The following is a 15,752-nucleotide window of genomic DNA, read 5'->3' as shown; positions in this document are numbered from 1 at the left end:
TAATAGGAATAATCATAATAAATATAAATACATACATAAAAATTAAATGAATGAAATTAATCCACACACCAGATTCCCACAACTTCTTCCCAATCACAGTCTTAATTCAGACAGGTTTAATTTAGCCTCGAAGGCTCAATAATAGCACAACAAACAAGCCTGCACACCTGTACGGTCCAGACCAGCAGACAGCAGCTGGCTCTGGTCACAGGGGAGAGGATCCCTGAGTAAGCTACAGCCTACATGGACTCACCCATGCAGCAAGGAATTAAGCTAATCAGCAACATTGACCTGAAGTAGCACTGCTGCTAGAAGCAACCCTCAGCTTACAACCGCTCTGCTTCTTCTACCAAACTGAAGCACAAAGAGCCATTTTACAGGAGACACAACAACACATCTGTAGTCTGTTATTCACAAACCTTGAGGTGAAAAACACCAAATAAACAAGGTTATCTGTATGCAGAGCTTAAAAATAGAGCAGTTAAGGCTCCTCTGCTGTCCAAAGACATTTCTAACTGTGCAGAATGAAGCTGTGACCAGCAGAGCGTTAAACGGCCTGCTGCCATCACCATCATCACCACCACCGCCGCTGCTGCTGCTGGAGGCTTGAGGGACGGCCAGCCGACCAGCAGACAGCCCACCAAGGTCAACTGTCATGTGGAGTCTTGAGCAGGCGCTAACGTCGCAACAACAGTATGCAGGACCACGACGACGAGAGAGCAGCAGTGTGAAGAGCACCGGGTCAAATCAAACACACACTGCTGGGGGTGTGTGTGTGGCTGACTAATTAATGAAAGTAAATATTGGCCTTGGAGACAGCACACAGGGACGGTGTGAATATATACATATATATGTAGGTCACTTCAGCTAGTCCACAAAACAATTCCTTTACAGAATGATCTCTTTGCACACAAGCGTTTTAGCATTGTGTTAGAAATAATCTCCGTCCACACTAACACGCCTGAAAGCACGTCACATGATCATTCACATACACTGGGCATGCTAGACAGGAAGCAGATTGTTGTTGGTTGCTTAGTTACAGAAAATACTACAGAGGGAGAAAAGCCATCTTTCCCACACATGCACACATGTCACTCAAACAGAGACGAATTTAGCAGAAAAAAATAAATATATTTTTCAAACGCAGTTACAAAAAAAGTGTTTTTATTTACAGTAACCACCAACATAGATAATCCAATACTACTAGGCTGCTACTAGGTTACTATACTTTACAAAAATAAACAGTTGACTACATTATGGGTCAAGACATCTGGTCAACACATGTCTCACTGGTTTCCCCTTGGTTTCGTTGTTGTTGTCACACTCTTAGCTCTACCGGGTGGCTTAAGCTTTATTCGTTTACAGTTTCTTTGTGAACTTCACAATAGTTCTGCATAACAAAACAAGCATATATAACAAAAGGAAGGCCCATGTTTACTTCACCCAAAACCGGCGCTCCATGTGGGGCTGATAAACGCCGCTGGAAACAGGAATTGCTGCAAATCGCTCAAATAATAGCTTGCCTCCTGCACATGTAGGCCGTAGTAGCATTATAAAATACAGTATTTAAATACACAACAGCTGCTAGCAAAGACAACAAGGCCAGCAACACCCGTCATTTTTTGAAATAGCCACTGGTAGTCAAGGCTGTACAGAGTTTGTATGTTTTCTTCCGGAAAAGGGTCATTTCGTGACTGATAAGACCGAACGTGGGTGTTTGCATCATCGTATTCAAAATTCTCTGTTTCCGCCCGTCGAGACTAAAACATAATCCACGAAGTTTTCAAACTAAAATGGGGTAAACAGCGTTTTCAAACGTCTCCGATTTAGGGGTTCGAAAATGTCGGAGTAGTGCGGACGGTAGGTGTAAACGTAATAAACGTTTTAAAACAAAAACGTATTAGTGTGGATTTAACCTTAGTGGTCTTCAGTGACTATATAAAGTACGCCTCATGTGAACATGATAAGCTTGGGTGTTGCTGCAGTTTGTGACAACTAAATGATCCTTTAACCTCCACATATAGGGTCGACTCATCTCTGCTTAAACCCCGTCAGCTCGGCACTGAAAGTCTGAACACCTCAAACTAGCTGACAAAGACAGCAGAAGTTTTATTTGCCATCATTTGCCTGACGGGTTTATTTCTCTCTCTCTGACAGTCTGCAGACCTTTTCCCCTTTCAGAGGAAAGAGGGAGAAGATACAGCCAGGAAGAATATCTTCAGCTGCATCTTTGTATGTGGTTAAATCCGGCTCACACACCATCAAATTACACAATCAGGGCTTGTAAACAAAAGTCACAAGGACTCACACGTAGCTAATTAAGTAGGCTGAGGTTTGGCAACTCGTCATCCTGCCCAGGTCAGAGGAAGTCAAAACAAAGTCAGACTCCAGTTTATAACCCTGAGCTGAATATGATAGCATCGTCTGTGCTCTTTGAGATACAATTATTCACCATTCTGATTTTAATACTGTTAATTAAATGTCAAGAACTAACTTGATATGATCTGCCCTTTATTCATTTAGCTGTACTTTTAAAATTTTGGCTTTCCAAACAGAGGAACTACTGACTGTTAGTCATCTTCCAAGTGTCATAAACTCTTTCTTTTTCTGTGGTCATTTCCTCAAATGACTGAACTATTTTCACTCCTAATGGGTCACATTGTATTTCTCTTACAAGCCTGAAAATCACATTTTGAAGCATTTATGCTACTTGAATACTGTTCTCACTGGCCAAAACACCCAATAACTAATGGAGTAAACACTCCAGGTTTCAAATAAAACATGCTTAATGGGAAGACACCCTTGAATAGGAACAAGGATAGAAGCTAACCTCAAAAATCTAACATCCCAATAGGTGGTGTATCCTATCCTGTATCATTTCCTCAGCTTTCACTTCAGACAGCTAGATGCTTTCGACCTCCATACGGCAGCTTTCTAGCAGCCAAAGTGTTTGCAAACACACATTTCTTAGCCACAAACATTAGCAGCATTCATCTTGTGGCAGAGTGGTAATTTGCCAGCCTAATAAAAACACTACAGAGGATAGAAATGACCTCATACAGGAAACATTCGTCTCAAAGACATCAACATGTCACGTTGTGTGAGATAGTTGTTTATAAGACGTTCTTAAAGAGGAGAGGAGAGGAGAGTGTTCAGACAAAGAGCGAAGTTAATTTTCCTCACGTCATTTGCTAATTTGAATGTTGAGATGATTGTATATTCGCCTCTAACAGCTAATGAGTGCTCCAACAGTGTCTCCATCACATAGTTTGTCCTCCAGAGAGCATTTACAAGTTTATTTGTCAACTGTATAATGTCCCAACAACTCAGTACATGCATTGGCCACAATTGTTAAATAACCAAATTCAAGGGATCCTTGTCAAAATTGTTTGTTCGTATTGAGTGGTTTAAAAATAAATATTGTATTATGTATTGTTATCAGGGTAATTTTAAAGGGTGGGTCCATTATTTTTGAATTTTTTATATCATTCTGTAGCGTCACAGTGGGCCGAATATTCAAAATTTGGTCAAAGTACGTATGTTTTAGTGTCAAAATGCAATTTTTTTAGAGGTTCCACGAGGGGATAACACAAGAGTAATCAAGAGCATCATTGTGAATGGACTGCGGCACAATAATTGTTTTATCTTGATTATCTTGTTTTCATAATCTTTGGAAGCCAAAATCTGAATTGAAAATGAAATTTGTCGCCCTAATTGATGGTATTAACAATGATAAAATCTTGTAGAAGAATGTATCACATTGTCTGTTATCAGTACCACCTCTAATCCTTCTGAGAATTTACGCAACAACATTTTTAATGAACTTAAAAAGAAAGGACATCTCTTCTATAAATGTAAACGAGGGTTAGCTAACAGGGTTTCACTGATTGAATATGTCCAGTCATGCTTCTCACATGTCTTCTGTGTTGGGACAGACGGCTTCCTGGAGACAGCTGAGGGACAAAAATGGACTTTGGAGGAGGTGAGGAATAACAAGTTGGGACACTAATGAGACGTCGAGTGTGGCACTGAGCCAGAAAGACCAAACTGCAAACACACACACACAGCCAAGCAACAGTAACCAGGAACAAATACATATAGATGACATGTGCATCATGTATTTCAGTTCCACGAGTCAATCTGTTTTTAGTCTGAGAGCCTGGGCTGGGTGGATCCTGGTTGTGTTGCACAAGACAGACTATCATGATGCAACCAACATAATCTAATTGTAAATTGGCTTTATATAGCCTAACAAAGGATTTCACAATCTTAATCTAGGCTATATACTTCATTTGACTCTACAAAGAGGCTGTTAGGTGATGTATAATACTACATCTGCATCACCAAAAACAAATACATCTTTTTAAGGCTCAGTCTGACATTAAATAAATAAAAAATGTTATTTATAAAAAAAAGTATGACTTCTCAAGTTGCACTACCTAAAACCTTTTATTGTCAGGTGATTTTTTTAGCTTGCTGTGGCACTTTCATCATCACACTCAGGGGCAAATTCACAAAAGGATTAGTGGCTTTTGCGGCCCCTAAATCAGTGCAAATGAGAAACTGTGTAAATCTCAAAGCACCCTCTTTGAAATGACCCCCTAACTGCGCTGCCGAGTAAATAGTGTCTCAGTGCTCCTGTGCTCTTTGCACATATTTAAATTAGGTAACATGCATACATTTAGCACAAAATCTGCTTCTATCTATGAAAATGAGCCTCACTGCAAAAGTTATTAGCGTCTTCAGAGAGTTGGCGGTAACTGAACCACATTTATAAGGGGTGTTCGTTTATTTATTTTGGGATGCAGTGACAGGATGCAATGATATCCTGTCACTGCGAATGTTGAGTTGTGTGATGAAAAATAAATGAATAAAGCTCCCCTACATGTCATTTTTGAAAATACATGACAAAAAAAAAAAACAAGATTTAAATAATCAATGAAGTTATGCTGCTGTGCATCATGCGTAAATACATGCAGCACCTTTCTTAATGGGGAGATACACTTATCTCTGCGGTGGGATCGTTGCAGGTATCTAATAATAAATTCCAAAAAAATCGCAAATGTGTGAAAAAACTTTTAAAATAATTTAGTAATAATATTTAATAATTTAAATGATAATAAAATAATATACTAACAATAAATAATATATTTCATAATAATGAATCATTTATTTCACCCACCAACATGTGTGCTCTGCAGTGCACAGGTGAATAATGGGCACAATTAAAGGAGATAAATTAAATGAGCTTGAGTCGGACCCTTGCCTGGTCTACATGACCCGAGCCTGGCCCGATTAGACTTAAGTTAAGTACTACACACTAAATGACTTTCAAAGTCGTCAAATCTCTGTACTGTTACACAACTTGCTGTCTTGTAATCAGGAGTCTTAAAGTCATTGTGGTTGGAGCTCACACACTACAAGATCTTTCACCAGGAGGAATCCCAGATGAGGTCTTCAAACTATGTTTTGTCACGAAAACACATGTGAGAAATACACAGTAAATGACATGATACCATACATGAGACACATTGCTGATGTTGTTGTTGGCACATGTTAACAAAAGCCTGTTTCACCGGTCTCCACTCTTTTTTTCCTCCCACAGGTTTCCCATCAACCCTTGTCTCACACTCTCATTGGCTGTAGCCTGTGGCCAGAGTCCCTGACAGGTCCAGATGTTTAGCATGATAGATATCTGGAATGTGTCTGCGAGGCATCGGCGAGCCTCTCGCCTCACGTCTTTGAGCAGCTCCAGCACCGATGTGCGAGTGGCGAGCAAACGCTGATTTGCCTCTGATCTGGGGGTTTTGTCGGGGAGCTCCAAAAACTGTCTGGGAGCAGAAAATCAGGGCTAAAGTCGTGTAGTGTGAACTAGCACTAAGTGTATGCTGAGTGTCCTCTCAAATATGAATATATACTGTTTTTTCTTCCTCTTCTATGATAGTAAACTGAGTATCTTTGGGTCTTTTCTGCTGTCAGAGAAAATAAGATTTTTTTTCACAATGCACTGACTTTCTGAAGGCCAAATGATAAACAAAGACATTAACATTTAATCAATAATGAAAATAATCATTAGTTGCAGCCCTGCACAAATTATTCTCATATACTGTATATCTTTCCTGGAGATGTTTGCCAGGCACATCCAGTAAAAACACTCGACTTTCGGGCATCAAGGTAATATGGAAATTGGTTACGGTGACTCCGACACACTTTCCTAGAGAGGTGACCTTGTGTGAAGCAGACGTACAGCAGTAGCACATGTCTGATGTAATGGAGGTCTGCAGAGCTTCTGGGTCATGCTGTTGAACTCCTTAGCACAGTTTCAGAGACATTATGCAGAGTATCGGTGAGAGAGATCTCTTCTCTGTGAGGAGAGTTAATCAGTGGGCCGGGTGGGATTGCTCAACGACCCCTGCATACGTTACACAGGGACTGGTGGGAGGACGCCTGAGTGGAGCTGTTAGGTGGGGTTGACTCGGTATAACCTTTGAAACTGTCCCACTGAGGGGAAGACTCGGAGGGAATAAGGAGACTGTTTATAGCTGTGTGGTAGCTGAACATTCAGCTTATAAAAAGATGGAGATAGTATAAAACCACAAACAAGATTTGGTGCATCCGTCCAAACAAACATGAAGAGAACAAACTGTAATATAAAGATTCATTTTCTCACAACAAATCTAAAGAATATAGTTACAGTTTGCACATTTAGGGCTGCAACTAATGAATATGTTCTTTATCAAGTAATCTACTGATCACAAGGAGTTGCTGGGAGGGTTAGGGATTGATTGTGGCAGGGTTTCACCTCCAGTCTCTATCTGCCACTTATAACATGACCTATTAACTAGGGCTGTCCTCAACCAAAGATATTCTTAGTCGACTAACACTCATACAATTTTGTCGGCTAATCGTTGATTTAATCAACAGATCTGTAAAACTGAGTTTCTCCACAAAGAATCACACAGAAGCACCACTTTAAATCTGGTGTTTACCAGAGATGTGTTCATAAGTTTCTTGGAAATCAGTCATTCAGCATGAAAAAAGCAACAACAAAAAAAACCTACTAATCTTAGTAGACGAAAACAACCGATTAGTCGACTAATCCACTAAGAAGGGTCAGCTCTACTATTAACAATTTAACCTGTGAATTGTGTTATTTCTTCCATCTTCTGTTGTTTGGAAAGACTGTCTGGAATGGTATTGAGTTGTTGGAGACTGGATTTGTCACCTGCTGTCTCAAAGAACAACAATGAACCATCAAGCTCATTATTATTAAAACTTGATTAATTAATTGCACTATAATCACTACCTGAAAACAAATAGGAAGTGCATTTGGCACAGCTTCACATTTCATAGTTGCTTTTGAAATCTTGCCAAACGATGAATCAATTCAATCTGCAATATAATAATATAAATCTATTTTAATATTATAAGTACTCTTCTTCTTGATTTGTTATTGACTCACTCACAGTATGGAGAAGTATGACTGACATTTCAGTCAAGTATTTTGGTGATCTTGTTGTTGTTGCAAAGAATGGTTCAAATACATGTGGAGAAAGGCACAAAAACACTGCAAAATAATGTTATTTAAGGCCATTTTTGAGAGCATTAGACCCCTCATTTCCACCTGAGCAACCCTTAATCTCTTCCACTACAAACCAAGAGGCCTTCCAAGCCTTACACCTGTTCTTATGCTGCAATTCAACAACAAATCTAACTTTAAAGCTAAATATTCAGCTGACACATATAAGGCTCTGCATAGTCTCTTTCACTTGATTTGTTATTGACTCACTCACAGTAGAGAAGTATGACATACTGTATGCCATTTCAGTCAAGTATTTTGGTGATCTTGTTGTTGCAAAGAATGGTTCAAAAACACTGCAAAATAAGGTTATTTAAGAGATTATTTGGAGAGCACTAGAGCCCTCATTTCCACCTGAGCACCCCTTAATCTCTCATACTACAAACCAAGAGGCCTGCCAAGCCTTACACCTGTTCTAATGCTGCAATTCAACAACACAAATCCAACTTTAAAGCTAAATATGACACACATAAGGCTCTGCAGCATGACATTAGCTAATGAGTCTATTATCATAATGACAAAATGTAGTGACATTCCCAGCCATGAATCAGAATCAGAATCGTGTTTATTGCCAGGTATAAGAGGTATACACTGGGAATTTGCTTTGGTTTTGTTGGTGCAAATAAGCATTATAATAACAAAAGAATAGATAAAAACGTTAGAATAAAAAAAAATGAAATTCTACCAATATACAATAAACAATATAAGCTATCAACAAAAATAAACATGATATAAACAGATAGTGCAAATATTGCAAGTTATGATGAGGAATTGAACCTTCACACCAAGCAGAAGTCGTTATTTCTCAACACAGAGCTGTTGCTGTGACTGTGTTGTGATGGTTGCTGCAGGATTACAGGGGAGCCAGCTAGCTAGCTAGATGAATCAATTCAATCTGCAATATAATGATACAAATCTATTTTGATATTATTAGTCTCTTTCACTTGATTTGTTATTGACTCACTCACAGTATGACAGCCATTTCTGTGCATGCAGATAGTCAAGTATTTGGTGATCTTGTTGTTGCAAAGAAAGGTTCAAATTAATGGGGAAAGAGGCACCAAAACACTGCAAAATAAGGTTATTACTAAATATTCAGCAAGCACACACTTATAAGGCTCTGCAGCATGACATTAAGGAGTCTATTGTCATGATGACAGTGTGAAAATGTAGTGACATTCACAGCCATGATGAGGAATTGAACCTCACACCAGACAAGAAGTCGTTATTTCTCAACACAGAGCTGTGGCTGTGGCTGTGGCTGTGTTGTGATGGTTGCTGCAGGATTACCAGCAGCAGCTAGCTAATGCTAATGCTAACTAACTAGCTTAATTAGCTCCCATGCTAACCTGACAGCAGCTTGCTGGACCGGTTCGCCGGCGTCTAGTGACAACAAACCGGACTAACGTGTTTTTCAGGGCGAGGTCTCAGAGGGGTTTTGGGTAGGTGGTTGGGTGGGTTTACCGGTAACGGTACCGGTTGTGTTTACCTTGTCGCTGATGTTGTCGGTGCTGTCGGTGTCCCCTCCTCCTCCTCCTCGCTTCCTCAGCTCCGTCATGTTTCTCTGTTTCTCCGCCGTTAATGTGTCACATAAGCCGAGTCCAGCGGGGAGGAAGAAGGGGACACAGATCCTGGGTGAGGGGTTAGGGGGTTTTCCAGATATAAAGTCCCGGTTCTGTCTTTAACAGCTCGGTATCCGTGATTAGAAGGTCAGCTCTCTCTCCTGGTAGTCAACCGTTGCTGTCAAAGAGCCGCAGCGGAGCGCGAGAGGATCCTAACGGCTCTTCTGCTGCTGCTGCGCGTGTGTTTGTTTATCACCGCAGTCTCTCTCAGTCTCTCTCTCTCTCTCTCTGTCTCTCTCTGTCTCAGTCTCTCACTGTCTCTCACTGTCTCTCTCAGTCTCTCACTGTCTCTCACTGTCTCTCTCTGTTTCTGTTTCTCTCTTTCTCAGTCTGCCCCCTCCCACCACCGACAAGCCTTATATAGTCACGGCAGCAGCTTCCGGGAGATTCTTTCAGAGTAAAAGCTCTGCTGGGGTGACAAGTTCTTTCCCTTTATTTATTTATTTATCTATTTATCTATTTATTTATTTATTTATTTATTTATTTATTTATTTATTTATTTATTTATTTATCTATTTATTTATTTATTTAGTTAGTTAGTTAGTTAGTTAGTTAGAAAGTTAGTTAGTTAGTTATTTTATTTATTTAGTTAGTTAGATAGTTAGTTTATTTAGTTTATTTAGTTAGTGAGTGAGTGGGTGAGTGAGTGAGTGAGTGAGTGAGTGAGTGAGTGAGTGAGTGAGTGAGTGAGTGAGTTACTTAGTTAGTTAGTTAGTTTATTTATTTAATTTTTTTTTATGTTTTAGTTAGTTAGTTAGTTAGTTAGTTAGTTAGTTAGTTTATTTAGTTATTTAGTTATTTAGTTATTTATTATAGTTTTTTAATATTTGTATTTATTTATACACACCCAAAAGACATAAAAAAAGGTAAAATAGAAACACACAATAACACCAGTAGCTACACTTTAAATATCAGTGTTAAAAAATTCCTACTTGCTTCCATTTTATGTTCTACTCCACTACATTCAGTTGTTGCTTCCATTTATTTGTTTATTTATTCATCACAACATAAAAACAAATCACATGAAATAAATTAAATATAATTATTTTATTATTATTTTATTTTGTTTTATTAGAAAAGAATAATAGATTATATATATATATATATATATATATATAAACATACAAAATCACCTGCACATTTAAAAAAAATCACATGAAATAATAGTAAGTAGTTTGAAAAAAAAAATAACTTAAATACATTTACTAGAGTATTTACATTTGGTGTTGTTTCACTACGTCTGCCATTTGCAACGTGTCTATAACTGTTTAAAACACCTAATTTTGTATCTAGAATTTAAATCATAATGCAGGTCAAACATGCCAAGCTACATTGAACACAATCTTTGCATTTATGTGTAAATGTAACCCAACCAGTTATTAGTATTCAAAATTGTACATAAGTACTCTCATTTTTATTATCTGGGATGGGTTTTTTTTTTATTACATGAAATAATCGTTTTAAAGGTCCACATGTGATCCTACCATAAACCCAACCATGAAAAAATCGAAATATTTGTCAGAGCTTTTGATCATGATACCATGATAACAATAAATTTAGCTGTCTGTTCTATATTCAATTAATTCAATTCAATTCAAAGTCTCCCAGTGAGTGTAGTTATTTTGCTTCTTTCAAGGAGAGGTTTATTTTGAAGTGCAAGGCTCATAACTTCCGGTGTCAGTGTGTGTTTCTGTGTGTAACTTCACAGAGGTCTGCTGGTGCTGCTGCAGAGACAGACAGCCTCTCTGTCTCTGTCTGTCTCAGTCTGTCTCTCTCTGTCTCTGCTTCATGCTGCAGTAGGCAGCTACCAGTCATAATAACCAGTGTCCCATATTAGACCCATTAAAGGTCTAATAATGTTCATGTATGATGCAACTATTGTGTTGCATTCAAGGGCCATACTGTAAAACACATCAACGACTTCAGTGTTTTATGTGCACTTTTTCCTCTCTGTTTTTCCTTTTTTTCCTTTTTTTCAAACAAAATAAATGTGCTGATAACTGTTTAACACTCATAAATAGAAATAAAAAAAACATGTATATATCATGTTCCTCCAGACTCACAAACAGTTTCTTTCCCTGGGCCATACGGACACTGAACAAACAATAAATCTGTGCAATATTAATACACTGAATGTGAAATACATTTGATTGTGCAATATATCCTTTGATGTAATATACACCTCAAGTGCAACTACCTTTGTTTACATTACATTTAATTTATTACATCTACCCTACCTGTTTTACAAGTGCAATTACCTCTGTTTACATTACATTTATTTGACCTATTTTATTCTCTCTTTAAGACCTCCTGAAAAAGCCCAGTCTGCTCTGATTGGCTTGAGAGGAAATTATAATGCACCTATGCAAAGGTGGTTCTCAAGCTGTGGGCGGTATATTCTAATAGAGCCTGCATGTGACATAGGAAGGGGAGCCAAATCTGAGTGGGTTGTTGAATCATGCCGTGCGTTCCAATACCCCATACTACCATACTATTTTTAGTATGCCAGAAAAAGATTTAGTAGGTCCCAATACATAGTATGTCAAATGCAGTATGCCAAAAATACCAGCATGTCCTACTACAGTCCGGTCACATTTTACAGTATATACAAGCCAAAAACGTCTGAAAAAATGTCTGAAAAAAAGATCTGAAAAATGTCTGAAAAAAAAGTCTGAAAAAATATCCGAAAAAAAAGTCTGAAAAAAAAGATCTGAAAAATGTCTGAAAACAAAGTCTGAAAACTTTCCGAAAAAAATTTCTGAAAAAATGTCCAAAAAAGAAAGATCTAAAAAAAGTCTGAAAAAAAGATCTGAAAAATGTCTGAAAACAAAGTCTGAAAAATTTCCGAAAAGAAAGTCTGAAAAAAAATATCTGAAAAAAATCTGAAAAAAAGTCTGAAAAAAAATTCTGAAAAAAAATATCTGTAAAATGTTGGACAAAAAAAGTCTGAAAAAAAAGATCTGAAAAAAGTCTGAAAAAAAGTCTGAAAAAAAAAGTCTGAAAAAAAGTCTGAAAAAAAGATCTGAAAAATGTCCGAAAAAAATTTCTGAAAAAATGTCCAAAAAAGAAAGATCTAAAAAAATGTCCGAAAAAAAATTTCTGATAAATCTCTGAAAAAAAAGTCTGAATTAAAAAGTCTGAAAAAATTTCTGAAAAAATGTCCAAAAAAGAAAGATCTAAAAAAATGTCCGAAAAAAAAGATCTGAAAAATGTCTGAAAAAAAAGATCTGGAAAATGTCAGACAAAAAAAATTTCTGAAAAATCTCTGAAAAAAAAGTCTGAATTAAAAAGTCTGAAAAAAAGTCTGAAAAAAAGTCTGGGAAAAAAGATCTGGAAAAAAAGATCTGAAAAATGTCTGAAAAAAAAGTCTGAAAAAATGTCTGAAAAAGAAGACTGAAAAAAAAGATCTGAAAAATGTCTGAAAAATATGTCTGAAAAAATGTCCAAAAAAGAAAGATCTAAAAAAATGTCCGAAAAAAAAATTCTGAAAAATCTGTGAAAAAAAAGTCTGAATTAAAAAGTCTGAAAAAAAGTCTGAAAAAAAAGTCTGAAAAAAAATATCTGAAAAATGTCGGACAAAAAAAGTCTGAAAAAAAAATCTGAAAAAAGTCTGAAAAAAAAGTCTGAAAAAAAAAGTCTGAAAAAAAGTCTGAAAAAAAGATCTGAAAAATGTCCGAAAAAAATTTCTGAGAAAATGTCCAAAAAAGAAAGATCTAAAAAAATGTCCGAAAAAAAATTTCTGATAAATCTCTGAAAAAAAGTCTGAATTAAAAAGTCTGTAAAAAGGCTGAAAAAAAAATTCTGAAAAAAAATATCTGAAAAATGTCGGACAAAAAAAGTCTGAAAAAAAAGATCTGAAAAAAATTCTGAAAAATCTCTGAAAAAAAAGTCTGAATTAAAAAGTCTGAAAAAAAGTCTGAAGAAAAAGTCTTAAAAGAAAAGATCTGAAAAATGTCGGACAAAAAAATTCTGAAAAAAAAGTCTGAAAGAAAGTCTGAAAAAAAGATCTGAAAAATGTCCGAAAAAAATTTCTGAAAAAATGTCCAAAAAAGAAAGATCTAAAAAAATGTCTGAATTTTTTTTTCTGATAAATCTCTGAAAAAAAAGTCTGAATTAAAAAGTCTGAAAAAATTTCTGGAAAAAAAGTCTGAAAAAAAGTCTGAAAAAAATATCTGAAAAATGTCGGACAAAAAAAGTCTGAAAAAAAATATCTGAAAAATGTCGGACAAAAAAAGTCTGAAAAAAAAGATCTGAAAAAAGTCTGAAAAAAAAGTCTGAAAAAAAAAGTCTGAAAAAAAGTCTGAAAAAAAGATCTGAAAAATGTCCGAAAAAAATTTCTGAAAAAATGTCCAAAAAAGAAAGATCTAAAAAATGTCCGAAAAAAAATTTCTGATAAATCTCTGAAAAAAAAGTCTGAATTAAAAAGTCTGAAAAAAAGTCTGTAAAAAGGCTGAAAAAAAAATTCTGAAAAAAAATATCTGAAAAATGTCGGACAAAAAAAGTCTGAAAAAAAAGATCTGAAAAAAATTCTGAAAAATCTCTGAAAAAAAAGTCTGAATTAAAAAGTCTGAAAAAAAGTCTGAAGAAAAAGTCTTAAAAGAAAAGATCTGAAAAATGTCGGACAAAAAAATTCTGAAAAAAAAGTCTGAAAGAAAGTCTGAAAAAAAGATCTGAAAAATGTCCGAAAAAAATTTCTGAAAAAATGTCCAAAAAAGAAAGATCTAAAAAAATGTCTGAATTTTTTTTTCTGATAAATCTCTGAAAAAAAAGTCTGAATTAAAAAGTCTGAAAAAATTTCTGGAAAAAAAGTCTGAAAAAAAGTCTGAAAAAAATATCTGAAAAATGTCGGACAAAAAAAGTCTGAAAAAAAATATCTGAAAAATGTCGGACAAAAAAAATCTGAAAAAAAAGATCTGAAAAAAGTCTGAAAAAAAAGTCTGAAAAAAAAAGTCTGAAAAAAAGTCTGAAAAAAAGATCTGAAAAATGTCCGAAAAAAATTTCTGAAAAAATGTCCAAAAAAGAAAGATCTAAAAAAATGTCCGAAAAAAAATTTCTGATAAATCTCTGAAAAAAAAGTCTGAATTAAAAAGTCTTAAAAAAAGTCTGAAAAAAAAGTCTGAAAAAAAAAGTCTGAAAAAAAGTCTGAATTAAAAAGTCTGAAAAAAAGTTTGAAAAAAAGTCTGAAAAAAAATTCTGAAAAAAAATATCTGTAAAATGTCGGACAAAAAAAGTCTGAAAAAAAAGTCTGAAAAAAAGTCTGAAAAAAAAAGTCTGAAAAAAAGTCTGAAAAAAAGATCTGAAAAATGTCCGAATTAAAAATTCTGAAAAAATGTCCAAAAAAGAAAGATCTAAAAAAATGTCCGAAAAATAATTTCTGAAAAATGTCTGAAAAAAAAGTCTGAATTAAAAAGTCTGAAAAAAAGTCTGAAAAAATGTCTGAAAAAAAAATTCTGAAAAAAAATATCTGAAAAATGTCGGAAAAAAAAAGTCTAAAAAAAAGATCTGAAAAAAGTCTGAAAAAAAAGTCTGAAAAAAAAAGTCTGAAAAAAAGTCTGAATTAAAAAGTCTGAAAAAATGTCCGAAAAAAATTTCTGAAAAAAGGTCCAAAAAAGAAAGATCTAAAAAAATGTCTGAAAAAAAATTTCTGATAAATCTCTGAAAAAAAAGTCTGAATTAAAAAGTCTGAAAAAATTTCTGAAAAAATGTCCGAAAAAGAAAGATCTAAAAAAAAGTCCGAAAAAAAAGATCTGAAAAATATCTGAAAAAAAAGATCTGGAAAATGTCAGACAAAAAAAATTTCTGAAAAATCTCTGAAAAAAAAGTCTGAATTAAAAAGTCTGAAAAAAAGTCTGAAAAAAAGTCTGGAAAAAAAGATCTGGAAAAAAAGGTCTGAAAAATGTCTGAAAAAAAAGTCTGAAAAAATGTCCGAAAAAGAAGACTGGAAAAAAAAGATCTGAAAAATGTCTGAAAAATATGTCTGAAAAAATGTCCGAAAAAAAAGATCTAAAAAAATGTTCGAAAAATAAGATCTGAAAAAATGTCCAAAAAAAAGTCAGAGAAATGTCCGAAAAAAGTCTGAAAAAAATCTGAAAAATGTCTGAAAAATGTCCAAAAAAAGCCTGAAAAAACTCTGAAAAATATCAGAAAAATTTCCCAAATAGTCTGAAAAAAGTCAGAAAAATATCAGAAAAAGTCAGAAAAATGTCTGAAAAAAGTCAGAAAAATGTCCAAAAAAAGTCGATGCCAAAACTCTAAAATTATGATAGTATTTTTTTTCTACAGTACGAGGATCAGGGCTAATGGCGTCCCGTTGTCCCGGGGACAATAGAAAATTTCCTTGATAATACTACATTGTGAACAACAAATCCATGTTCAAATCAGCAGGGGGAGAGCTAGTTAATGTTAGCTGTAAGCAGCTGGTGGGAAACACAGTCCTGCTTGGCTAAATAACGGTAATAAAAGAGTGCACGTTGAAGTACAAGGGATTTATCGTTTTGTTTTTGTTTTTTGGGTATTGTGACAACAAAATGAAAGAATTGAGTCTGTTCTTT

The 15,752-nt window shown here is 35.2% G+C and overlaps 1 protein-coding gene across 1 annotated transcript in view; it reads right to left on the bottom strand.

Moving 5' to 3' along the window:
* Positions 1 to 9,519, bottom strand: part of cds1 (CDP-diacylglycerol synthase (phosphatidate cytidylyltransferase) 1) — a 35,905-nt gene extending 26,386 nt beyond the window's left edge. Inside the window, exon 1 of the mRNA XM_037777141.1 lies at positions 9,069 to 9,519. Coding sequence (XP_037633069.1) covers positions 9,069 to 9,137 — 69 coding nt within the window. The 5' untranslated portion in view covers positions 9,138 to 9,519. The remainder of the gene's footprint in view (positions 1 to 9,068) is intronic.
* Between the last annotated feature and the right edge of the window lie 6,233 nt (positions 9,520 to 15,752).

Source organism: Sebastes umbrosus, chromosome 8 (assembly GCF_015220745.1).
Source record: "Sebastes umbrosus isolate fSebUmb1 chromosome 8, fSebUmb1.pri, whole genome shotgun sequence".
NCBI classification, from domain to species: domain Eukaryota; kingdom Metazoa; phylum Chordata; class Actinopteri; order Perciformes; family Sebastidae; genus Sebastes; species Sebastes umbrosus.
This window is presented reverse-complemented; position numbering and strand designations above follow the sequence as displayed.